General features: G+C 39.4%; 1 protein-coding gene across 4 annotated transcripts; it reads left to right on the forward strand.

The window, feature by feature from the left end:
* The first annotated feature begins 242 nt into the window (after positions 1-242).
* On the forward strand, positions 243-12,013 carry PRXL2C (peroxiredoxin like 2C). Of its 4 annotated transcripts, none has more exons than XM_037798229.1 (6): positions 246-645; positions 1,060-1,128; positions 2,017-2,070; positions 2,238-2,343; positions 6,207-6,248; positions 10,473-12,013. In XM_037798229.1, exons 1-6 carry the CDS (start codon positions 460-462, stop codon positions 10,598-10,600), a joined length of 585 nt encoding a protein of 194 aa, XP_037654157.1. In that variant the 5' UTR covers positions 246-459; the 3' UTR covers positions 10,601-12,013. The 4 variants fall into 4 exon arrangements, with proteins under 4 accessions (XP_037654158.1, XP_037654157.1, XP_037654156.1 ...); XM_037798227.1 differs by having other exon boundaries at positions 264-645; positions 6,117-6,248; XM_037798230.1 differs by lacking the exon at positions 6,207-6,248 and having other exon boundaries at positions 243-645.
* Positions 12,014-12,819: the final 806 nt, after the last annotated feature.

Genomic DNA, 12,819 nt, shown 5'->3' on the forward strand with positions numbered 1-12,819 from the left:
ACCCGCGCGCGGTCTGCAGTTTCCCGGAGCTGCAAGACTTTTGCGCCCCGCCCGGCTCCCCCGCCACTCGGTCCCCTGTGCCCCGCCCGCTGGGACCCCGTTCCGCCCCTGCGCCCTTCCTACCACTACGAGTCGCCCCCGGCCGCTCCACCCTGTGCGCTCTGTCCGGCGGAGATCCGCCCCACCGGCTCCCTGCCCGGCCCTCGCGCCGCGTGGCTCCCCCGTACCCCGTACGAGGTGTCCAGTTCCCGTTTTGCGCGGGCTGGGACCCCATGAGCCGCCCTGTACGACTCTCTCCCGTGCGCCCCGCCCCCGGGGCCCCGTGCCGTCCCCTGCGCCCGCCTCCCGCCGCTCCAACCCGAACGCCCCGCCCGCCAGCCATACCGGAATCCCGGTCTTCCTAGTGCGCCCCTCCTGGTCACGCCCGGCGCGGACCCGGGCCCTCGGACGCAGGGCGCGATGGCTGCCCCGGCCCCAGTCACACGGCAGGTCAGCGGCCGCGCAGCCCCAGCCCCGACCGGCTCGGAGCACGGGGAGCCCCTGGCTGCAGCGCTGGCCGAGCTGCCTGTGCTGGACGCCTCCGGGAAGCGGGTGCCGTTCGGCGCGCTGTTCCTGGAGCGCCGGGCCGTGGTGGTCTTCGTGCGGGTGAGCGCGGACAGCCGGGCGCACAGACAACGCCCGCACGGTGGCAGGCGGGGATGCTGCCACAGCCCGGCGCGGGGGCCACGTCGGGTCGTTCGGAGCGTCCAGAGCCCGAGAGGGAGGGTCTGCCGGGCCTGGCCCTTCCCGTCCACTAGAGGCTTCGGGAATGGGAACTGCTCCTCCCGTTTCCTTTAACGGGAATGGAAAACAGCCTGCCTAGCCAAGGCCCTTTTCCCAGCAAGATGAACGGCACAGCGACGGACTGGGTGCAGCCGGATTTTTAATGCAAATTCGGCGTTTCTGACACCTCCCCTCCCCCCCCATCTTGGTTTTTAGCATAACAAAATACTTGGTCCCTTCAGGTCCTGGAGCATGTTACGTTGCTAACTTATTCTTTTTGTGCTGTTGGAATTTCAGCATTTCCTGTGTTACATCTGCAAGGAATACGTAGAAGATCTGGCCAAAATCCCCAAGAGTTTTTTGCAAGTGAGTTTCCTGAGAGTGAACGGCTTCAGGACTGGCTCCAGGGCAACCTTCCGAAAGTTGCCTGTCATTTATAAGAAGGGCAGTGAGTGCGTGTGGAGTGTGCAGAAACCCACAAAGCCAGATTCTTAACCTCGTCACACTTTCCTCACCTCCTTTCACCTCTCCAACACCTCCAAAAAGACGAGAGTTCGTGTTCTATTTCTGTCCTAGTTTATTCGTTGTTGTCTGCTTGTACTCGTACTAACCACGATAGTCATTTTGACGTTACTTATCTGCCTATTCTCAAGTGTTGAATGATTATCAAAAACATAAATTCTGGAAGTTATTGATATAGTCTTCCTTTTATTTCTTTTATTACATTCCAAATATTTGTTCATTGTAGGAAATGCTATTATATTTTAAAGTTGAAAATTTGCATTTGTTGATAGGATGCAGGTCCCTTGTCCCTATGACAACCACATACATATGTTTTCCTTCAGGCCCATATGTAGGTTCATCTCCAGGTGAGCTTTTGAGTGAAGATATTGGGCAGCCTTTGTGAATCTGAGTCCAGCAGATGATGTCAACTGGAATGTAAAAAAAGTAAAATTGTCTGATGAAATAACCCAACTTTAATAGCTTTTATTTTTGTTTCTCTATGTATACCTTGGGGGGAAGTGTATCATTTGTATCATTTGAAATTACTGTTTGGCAAAAGAATCATCTGAATTGAACGTTTTAGCATATATTTCTTTGCTCTGGCTCATACAATTTTGCTGTTTGTTCCATTCTTTTTAGAAGCCTATAGGTGGCTTAAGAATGGAATAAAAAAGTTGGATTAGAGGAAGTTGTATAAAACATAACATAATTTCCAATAAAATATACATGTCCTTTGTTTTTTTTCTAAAGGAAGCAAATGTCACCCTTATAGTGATTGGACAGTCGTCCTACCATCATATTGAGGTAAATATCTAGCAGACTGAGAACCTAACATTAAATCTGTTCCAGACATAAAAATTTTATTATTTGAGCCACTAAGCATAGGTAAAATTTTCTCAAATTACATTAGATTGCTGTTACTTTTCTCTCACTTGTTCTTGTAAAACACCCCAGCTATTCTCTTTCTTTAGCCTTTCTGCAAATTGACTGGGTATTCTCATGAAATCTATGTTGATCCTGAGAGAGAAATTTATAAAAGATTGGGAATGAAAAGAGGTGAAGAAATTGCCTCCTCAGGTAAGACATAACAATGTCTTAAGTAGAAAAGCTGTTGGTGTATTTTCATGTTTGCATGTAATACATAGGGGAGCAAATTCATAAATCAAGCTTTTGTTTTTTTTAATGATTCTAGTAAGTGGTCCAGACAGATACACCAGACTCTAAAAGATTCCATTTCCTGGGTGTAATGATGCAGAAGGCTGTTGGGAAGTACTGATAAATGAGAAAAACAATTTGCAGTGCAGTGTTTTCAGTACAGTTCTGTTTTTGTGCAAACAAAAATTATTTTCATAAATATAAAAAGATCTATAGTATATATGTGCATGTGATGATAATAGTTTTAAAAGTTATTGCAGTGCTTACCCCAAGCGGTGGGATGGAAGTGAGAAAAGTTACATCTGCATTTGTATGTTTTACAATGAGTACCTTTTACTTTCCAATTAAGAGAAAAACATTAAGTCCATATATTTTCTTACCTTAGCATCACGGCTTTCCTTGTTCTCTAAATGATGAAATTCTAGTTATCATTTGAAGCCCAAGTCAAACATGATCTTAATAGCTCTTCAAGCAGAAGCAGTTGCTTCCTTCATTGTACTTTAATAGCACCTTATATTTAAGCTCTATTATAGCACTTAAGATGGCCTAGTGGTATAGTTGAAGAGTTTGACAATTTATTCATCTTTATAGTGTCCACATTCCCTGCCATTAGCACAATTTCTTGTAATCTATAGATCTTAATAAACTTTATTTAAACATGTTACATGTGTTTTACTTAGAAAGACCTTGGTTTCTGAGATGCCAGATAACAGAATTCAAAACAAACTCAAATCATTGATTCCCAACAAATGTCACTCAGCTCTGGTCTGGGACACCCACTGTTTGGATGCTCACCAGCAGACAGGGCTAAAAGACAGCTCCTGCCATTCAGAAGCTTTTAATCTGTTCTGGGAGACAGAAGCAAACAAACGATTACAGGGTAGTTTAAGGGTCTGAAATAGAGGAGAGAATCTTTTAAGAATACCTGTGCCAGCAAGGTGAGAGGGAAGGTCTGGGAAGACTTTGGAGAGATGGTGGAGTCTAAGCTCACCCTTAAAGGAGTTAGCCGGGTGGAGATGAGGGTGGGGAAGAGTGACAGAAAGTAGCATGTGCAAAAGCACAGAGGCATGAAACACGTAACTTGTTCCAGGTCGTGTCTCTGGCTGGAGTTCTAGGAGCCAGTTGGAGAATTGGTGTGAGCCACCAGAGGGTTGTGACCGATTCATGTGAAGTCTGGTGTGACGTGCTAAAGAGTTTGGATTTATTCCAAAGGCAGTGGGGAAATCAGACAAGTGTTTGAAGCAGAGAAGTGATGGAATCACATACCCATTGTGGAGGAGGATTCAGAGCAGGCCAAACCCAAGCCAGTGATATTTGTGATACGCTTGTGGTAATAAAGCTAGAAAGAAATATCAGGGCCTGAAGTGGGAATGGAGAGGAGGAGATGGATCTGGGACCCTTTTATGAGATGAAGATGGCATGATCCCTTTGCAGATGTTTTTAAAGAAGGCAACTTAAACTTTATTGAAACTAATGATGAGCTGGCATACAGTGTGCACATGCTTGCTCTCTCTGTTTGTAGTTTGGGAAATTGCAAATTACAGATTGTCAGCCTTTTTAGGATGCTGTTTTCACGTGCTATGATGGAGACTCAACATTTTTAAGTTCTGTGTATCATTTAGCACTTTAGATATAAACTGTGAGTTTCCGCTTTACACCTCACCAGTCATTGCCACAATAAAGTTATGGATTTCTAAAGAAAACAGATGAATTCTAAACAAAATATATGCTTATAATTATTAGAGAGGGAATTTTAAAATCTTTTAAACTCCTTTGACCTGTATTAAAGTACTGTATTTCCAGACAGAAAATATTAGGTTCTCATAAAATAATTGTTTAGCAGTTCCTCAGTGAAAAATATAAAGGCATAAATCTCAGGATCAGTCTCAGAATAGTTCTTGAAAATTAAGACAGTAAAAAGATATAAAATTATCATTTAAAATTAATACAAATTTTGTAAACACAAAGAATAAAATAAAGCAGTTAACTGCAAGCAAGTAATGGGTTAGAAGAAGACTGAAAAACAGGAGTTTTACATATAAGTGAATTCAAATTGGCAAAATCAGATTGTGCTCAAAAACAAAGTGTTTTCACTTTTATTTTTTTATTCTTGTTCTGGTTCTTTCTGATGTAAGGAAAATGTTCAGAGATAGATTGTGGTGATGAATGCATAACTGTTATCATACTGTGGACAGTGGATTGTATACCATGGATGATTGTATGGTGTGTGAATGTATTTCAATAAAACTGAATTTAATTAAAAATAAAAACAGTGTTAAATTCTGTGTTGTAGAATCACCTTTTATTATATTTTAGAATATTAAATGATCTCTTCTTTGTGGATTTCTGGATTTTTAATTCAGATACAGAATCCTATAAAAGAATACATTTTAGTCTTTTAACCTTGTCTCTAAGCTAATGGGCCTGTATTGTTTCTTGGTTTGGTGAATGCCCATCATAATGTAGACAAAAGAAATCAAAAGGATGGAGGGAAATAATAGGTATCTGGAAATATTAGGAAATCAGGTAAAAGGTTGCATAATCATCAAAATAAAAGGCTAAAAGCAAGGCATAAATGGGCTGAGATAGGAGACAAATAAGGAGCAAGAAGAGTGAAGAGGTTGAATTTGAAAGGAACGGGAAGCTTTGCTCTGGACCAAGCGAAGGGAGTGGAAGTCAAGTGAAGTATCAGTCACTGGGAGAACAGAAATAGAAAGACCAACAGATAAGGAAAACGAGAAAGGGGGCCATAGTAGCTGTTCTGATAGCTAAAGCCCAAAGCCTCAGTAGCATAGCATGATAGAAGTTTATTTCTTGCTCATTTAAAGTTCAAGATGGTTGTTTCTATTCAGTGGGTATTTCTCCAAGTGATTCAGGCACCCAGGCCCCTTCCGTCTTGTGGCTCTGCCATTTTCAACCCAGGGCTTCCAAGAATGCAAAAAGAACATGGAGAATTGTGCCTGGGAGGTTTTTAGGAGCTGACCTGTAAGTAGCATGAATCATTTCATTCACATTCTGTTGGTTAGAACATACTCACACGGCCACACCTAACTGCAAGGAAGACTGGGAAATAAGGGTTTAGCTGTGAGTCTAGAAAGAGGAAACCAACATCTATCAGTCTGTGCAACAATGTCTCTTTAAAGGGAGTATAGCCACCGGTTGGTGGGTTGAGAGGCTAAAGAGTATAAATGGGGAATTAAGAAGGAAACACTACCAATTTGAGAAATCTGTTGCAGCCTGTTTTTCTGTGGCAGAAAAGGACCTGGATCTATGATCTTTAGAAAGAATGTCATTTGCAATCGATGGGTATGCTTTCTATTACACTGAATTTTCACTGAACCTGTGATGTCATTTCACTGTAATATTCATATGTCATCTCTTTGGTGTCTTTTTTGTGCACAAATTATTATGAAGATTGAATTGTGTTATCACTATGCCTTGTGTATAGCCAAATAGTCCATACAAAGGCTGTATATATTGAACATTATTTTTGTTGTTCTGTTATAAAGTATGCAAGTTACCAGTTTTAATAAAGGATTGGTTACAAACAGAAAAAAAAAAGACAAGTAGAAAGTAAGATGATTCACAAAAAAGAATATTTTATAAAGATACTAACATCTTAATATCTTACAGAGATAAATGATATAATATCATCTAAAGACATTTAAATGCTAACATCTAAAGTTAATTTCCAGGACAGAGCCCCCATGTAAAGTCAAATACACTCTCAGGAAGCATTCAGAGCCTGTGGCGGGCAGTGACTGGCCCTCTGTTTGATTTTCAAGGAGACCCAGCTCAGCAGGGTGGAACCCTCGTCTTAGGTCCAGGTAAGCATTAAAGCACAGATTCACCAGTTCCGTGGCTGTGCCTTTTAGATGTCCACAGGCCACCCACTTTCTTCATGAAACAGCCACCCTAGGAAAATGGCAACTTGACATTATAACAATCTGGATGTTGTGATTTCATAGGAGGGCATTTTTGTTGTCAAAGACATCTGTGTATTTTGATGTCTGTTTATTTAATGTAATGTGCCTATCATTCCATGCCTGCATGATTTTGGGTATTTGAGAAAGGGACAGTGAAATTTGTGATTCTGTTCTTGTGATTTCTTTATGGTTATAACACTTTTCTAAAAGTTCAGTGGAGGTGAACATTTCAAAATAGGGGACAATCATCAGGACTTTTTTTTTTTTTTTGGTCAATAGAAGAATCTGTTATATTTTCTTTTAACTTTTTATTTGCAATTAATTTCATACTTACAGGACAGTTGCAAAAATAATACAAACCCCATACAGAGAACTCCAACAACCCCTTGCCCCCAGGCACCCAGATCTACCAATTTTAACATTTTGCCACCCATTTATTTGTCTATCAATCATCTACTTATCCATCTGTCTATCTATCTTTCTGTCTATTTTCTGAACATTTAAGAGCAGGTTGCACACATCATACTCCTCGGCACATAATACTTCCATATACATTTCATATAAACAAGGATATTCACTGATCTAATCACTGTAAGTGTATTTATCAAGCTCCAAAAACTTAACATTGATATAAAGCTTACAATCTATATTCCAGTTTTTTCTTATGCCTTAATAATGTCATTTTGAGCCTTTTTTCCTCCATTCTTAGATCTCATCCAATATCCTGTATTGCACTTAATTTTCATTATCTCTTCAGTTTTTCTTTCTTTTTTTTTAAATTGTGGAATCATAAATACAACATAAATCTTCCCATCCTACCCCCTCCAGAGTGTACAATCCAGTAGGATTAATCACATACACAGTGTTGCAGAACCCTCACCACCATCCCTTAGTAGAACTTTCCCTTCACCCCAAACAAAACCCTATACTCCTTTTGCATTAACTCCCCATTGACCCTAATCCACACCCCTGGTAACCTGTACTTTACTTTCTGTCTCTATGAGTTTGCATATTCTCTGATATTTTCTTCATGGTTACCATGGATCTTAAATTTGACACTCTAAATCTCTAATAATCTCATTTGCTTTGCTACCAGTTTAACAGGTTCAAAAGCATATATAAATTATGTTCCTAAAGGCCTCCATCCACCCAACTTCATATAGCTCTTGTGACAGATTACATATATATACCTTATGAGTCCCAAACCACTGATTTATCAGTATAATTTATGCATTTGCCTTTTAGATCCTATAGGATGTAAAAGGGGAATTATAAATAAAAAATACAATAGTCCTGGTGTTTATATTTACCCATGTAAAGATAATGACATGGCTTTGATTTAATGGCTAGTGTCCTTTCCTTTCAACCTGCAGAACTCTCTTTAGCATTACTGATAGGATCGGTTTAATGGTGAAGAAATCTTTCAGCTTTTGTTTATCTGGGAATGTCTTAATTCCTCCCTTGTTTTTGGAAGACAGTGTTGCCAGATACAAAGTTCTTACCTGACTTTGGTTCCTGTTCGTAATTTCCATCTCTCGATTGGTATTCTCTTTGTGTTCATCTTTCGTTTCCCTGATTTCCTTTAGTTCTTTGTGCATGTTTTCCTTCAGCTATTTGAGCATATTTAGGACCATTATTAAAAAGTCTTTGCTGGAATGTTCTGGGTCTGATTGTCCTCATCGATGCTTCCTAATGTTTTAATCTTCTCCTTTACGTGGGCCATCACTCCGTTTCTTCATGATTTGTAATATTTTGTTTAAACGTGGACATTTTGATATTTTAATGTATTATCGCTGGGAATTTAGACTCTGAGACATCTATTCCTTAAACTTGTATCCAGCTAGGGTTATGACAGAGCTTTCCTTGAATGCCAGGAATTAACAGAATAAATAAGTAAAGAGGAGGGAAGAAAAGGAAACACTTTCCTCAGTCTTTGCAGATGGCCTGTGCAAGTGCTCTCCTTCAGGGCTTATCCATACAGTGAGTTTAGAGAATAGCTCCAGGCCAAAGTGTGGGGCCCTCCCTGATCCCTTCTGCACATGTGCCTTGTCTCGGGCGTGCATGTTTGGTCCTAAGAAATCCCCTGTTGACATGGTATGAATGTCCCGTCTTCCCTAGGAAATCGTTTCCTCATAGGCCTAGACGCTGCACCGTATGCCCCACAGCCAGCACTCCCTGCGCCAGCAGCCCCTCCACTGCTCCCCCACAGCGTTCTACATGCAGGGCAAGCTCTGGGATGCTGAGTCCCTCGGGCCACTACCAGACAGATTGGGCCAGACATACATGCTCCCAGTAGGTGCACAGGGGTTACTCTGCTCCCCCTGGAACTGGGACAGGGATCTGCACTGGGAGCCCGGGTGGCTCCACGCCAAGCCGGCTGTGGGAAGAGGGCGGGGGCAGCCAGGGTGCGGTGAGATCCCACCACTTCTAAATGGCCTTTTTCTTGATTCCTGGCTGGCTTGCCCTGTTACTGCAATCCTTTAACTGTTTTCTAGAGATTTTGGAAAGATGTTTCTGTCAGTTCTTGCTGGTGGTTCAAAGCTTCTGTAGGGGGATGGAGCCCCGAAGTGTCTCACTCTGCCTTCTTGACCGGCGTGATTTTTTATACCTAATTAAAACTAGGAGACTTGCTGGGTGTCAAAAAGCAAGTCAACATCAGGGACAGGAAATGGGACTCAGCAGCTCATTCAGTGAGAATTACTGTAAGCTTTTAACAGTTTTATTGATCAGTTTACATTGCTTGAAATTCCCTTGGCTTCATTCTGCTAAAGGTGTTGAGTGTTAAAATCTCTACAGTGTTCAATATTGCAGTCACGGACAAGCACCTGTACATGACATGCCAATAAGCTGATTTTTCTTGGTTCTTCTTCCTTTTAAAATCGTCCACTTTAGTTAACATTCCTTCTCAGAGTTAAATAATTAAATTTTACTTTGATAAATTCCAGATGTCTGAAATGAAGTCTTTAGAAGAAGTATTTGACCAAGTATTATGACTTTGTGGCTTTTTATAGCTGGAACACTAGAACTAAAATCCTTCTCTTTATTTGATTTCCCTTTCCCTCCCTCTCATGAATTTACACCAGTCAGATTAGCAGAAAAAAAGCCTTGTTTTATGAGAATAATGAGTCCTATAAATTAACCCAGAATGAAATTGCATCATATTTTTGAATGACCTATTTCCAGCCTCAGAATTGGAAGGAGGTATTTTTTGGCTCCCTCATCTCCATAGCTCTGGTCATTGGGCCACACCTTCAGTTGTGTAAGAATGAAGAGCCCAAGGAGAGTTTCATTTGTGTGCAAAGTTGTGAACATACTTAATAGGGAGAATATTTTGCTATTACTCCCTGGAAAAAATGTAGCCCTTCTAAGGAAAAGAGCTAGGTGTAATTATTTACACAAATCTATATCATAGTTAATCCAGTATTTCATTTTGCCTTATTTGATAATAAGCCAATTTATATTAAACCTAGTGATTATTTTAGATTACAGATAATTCAATGCAGAAAACATGCCTCTTATAATACTTAATCTAATGTTTTAAGTTAAAATTCTGGTCTTGAGTCCAAGAATCAAAGTAAATAGAACCTAGACTATAAATTGACTTCTTTTATTTGAGCAGATAAAAGGATTGTGGACATCTAAGGGTACCGTAACTGGTTGTCTTAATGCATTTATTTTTCAGCCTCTTGGGCTATAATGTCGCCTATTAAATCATTATTTGGGAGTAGATTTTAAGTGAGTGATTTATTCCATTATTATATTCAAGAAACAGATGTGCTTTTCCTGCTTGCTATCTATGTTAGTTCTGTATTATTCCTGTCTATTTTACAGGACATTTTATTTAATTGTGTTTAATGACGCCTAACAGAAGGTTATAATTTAAGAATTTTTCCCCTTGGATCTCATAAAACATTAAGTATCACTCTTATTTAACTATAATCCTTGTCGTGCTTCATTACCATAATTAAAAATTATTATGCATTAAGTAGAGAATATAATGTACTCCAGGTAATGAATTTTTTCCCTTTGGACTAATTGAAAGTTGAAAAGCTTCCTTGTAAGCAATAAATCTAATGAATAATACTTTTTATGCCAACCTCAGCCTTTTATTCTTTCTCCCTCCAGGTAATAACGTTCACTTCATACACCGCGACAGGAACAGATTGGATCACAAACCCATCAACTCCGTCCTGCAGCTTGTTGGAGTTCAGCATGTGAACTTTACCAGCAGACCTTCAGTTATCCATGTGTGACTCGGCACAGAATTTCTGCCTTTCAGTTGGATCCTGGAGAAGAGGACCTTAAATATTTGGGATATGGTTTCCTAGTCTCACTTGCTGACCCTTCCAGTCTCCCAGGAGTTACAAAAACATATGGAGATAATGTGACAATTGAACTGCATGTTGAGAGGCTGTGGAAATGCAAAATACCAGAAATGGATTGGCTTTATCAATGGGGGTTTATCGGTTACAAATTTACAGTTCTGAGGCCATGAAAATGTCCCAATTAAGGCATCAATAGGACGATATCTTTTCAGAAAAAAGGCTGCTGGCCTCTGGGGTTCCTCTGCCACATGGGAAGGCACAGGCTGTAAAGCTATATAAAGCTATAAAATTAAAAATACCATTCTTAACATTGGTTTATGTTACGATATATCCATTCAATAGAAAAGTATTTTTTTGCTGTTAAATTCATAAATTTCTATAAAGACTATTAAGGGCAAGGGAAAGTGATATTAAAGACCATTTTATTCAGTGAAAAAGCAGGATATAAAATTGTAAAAACAATATAATCCCATTTTATATGTATATGTTTATATTTTTTATGCTTAGGGAAAAAAACAGGAAATAAACATACCAGAATATTGCCAGTAAGGTGTCTCTACTTGGTAGCATTATGAGGTTTTTATTTTCTTCTCCATACATTTCTGTATTTTCCAGTTGCTCTATAATAAGCATAACTAATTTTTTAGGCCAGGAAAAGATTGTTAAAATTATATGAAGAACATATTCCTATATAACAAGCTCCTCAAAGTTGCAAATTATATAGGCCACTGTCCACATGTTTTCATCCTGATTGCTTTTTGAGGAAAAGATGTGGCAAATGGAATACCTTTCTACTAGCCCGTGTTGAAAGCATCTCTCTTGTCACCACCCACCCACTATCGATTTCACTAGAATTTTTTTTTTTTTTTTTGGTGAAAGGGAAAAAATATTTGCATTAGGTACTTAAGATATATATTTAAAATATGATCGGTGTACTTTTTGAAAGGAAATTTAAAAATGTGTTTAAACTAGAAAAGCTTTTTAACTTGAATGTACACTGTGGTTTGGGTGTACCTTGCTAGACAGCTGCTATGTCACCTCCAAATTGCATTTATTTAGAGGATTATTGTCATCAATTATCTTTCTAGAATCTTAATATGTTTTAATGTCGGATGTGTCCCAGCAGTTCTGATGAAAAGTACAGCAAAATGAAAATATCGGTAATTGTTAACACTTATGGCACTGCTTTGAACTTATACTTTTATATACAGCCTATGCAGTCATACAGAAAATATATATGTGATGTCTCCAAATATATGAATGTTGTTTTCACATGTATGTACACGGACAATTATGCTTTTAATCAATAAAAGTGTAATTTCTCATAAAATTTACAATTAATCTATTTTGTGCTACTTTTTACGGTAAAGGAAGACTGGTAACCCAGATCTCTTTGCAGATATTAGACTTAAAACTGCTGGATCATAGCTTACACAAAAATTTATATATTTATAAGTGTACCACACATTTCTAAGTTACATAAGCGTTCTTTATGTGACTTTAGGGAGGTAGAGTTACATTAGTATATGCAGGGGTAAACTGCCTACCAAACAAATGTAAATAGAATAAAAATTACTTTTAGTATATGCTGTGAAATATGCAACCATACTTCCACATCTAGTAATATATTGGACTAAAAATACTGAAAAGCCTCCCCGCTGCAAATATATAGAAGTACTGTAAAAAAGTAGAATAACAACTAACACTTTTATGTTGCTAATAATTTGCCAGGCACTGCTCTAAGTGCTTCATACACATTAACTCGGAAATTTTACAGAGAAGGAACGACATCATTTTTCAAGCTGAGCTTACAAGAAAGGTTGAAAAATGGAAAGCAGAAACCAGGCTGATGACTTTGCATTGAAGCCATGGGCTGCCGGGACAGCTCGGCCCATTCCAGGAACTAAAGAAGGCAGTTAGTTGCTTGGCAAATTCAAGGGTTCTGCACAGCAGAGAGTTAAAACTAAGACCCTTGCAAAAAGCTAGGAAATTGGTGCCTGAGACCTGGGACTTTGTGTAAGAATGGGCTACAATCAGTCAAATCCATCCATAGGCCAAGGAAATTAAAGTGTGAGTTTAATTTAAACAATCAGGTATTTTTGTTTCTCCAGAAGACTGATGATGAACCAGTAACTTGCCTAAAATGT

The sequence above is a fragment of the Choloepus didactylus genome, chromosome 10 (assembly GCF_015220235.1).
Source record: "Choloepus didactylus isolate mChoDid1 chromosome 10, mChoDid1.pri, whole genome shotgun sequence".
Lineage (NCBI taxonomy): Eukaryota > Metazoa > Chordata > Mammalia > Pilosa > Megalonychidae > Choloepus > Choloepus didactylus.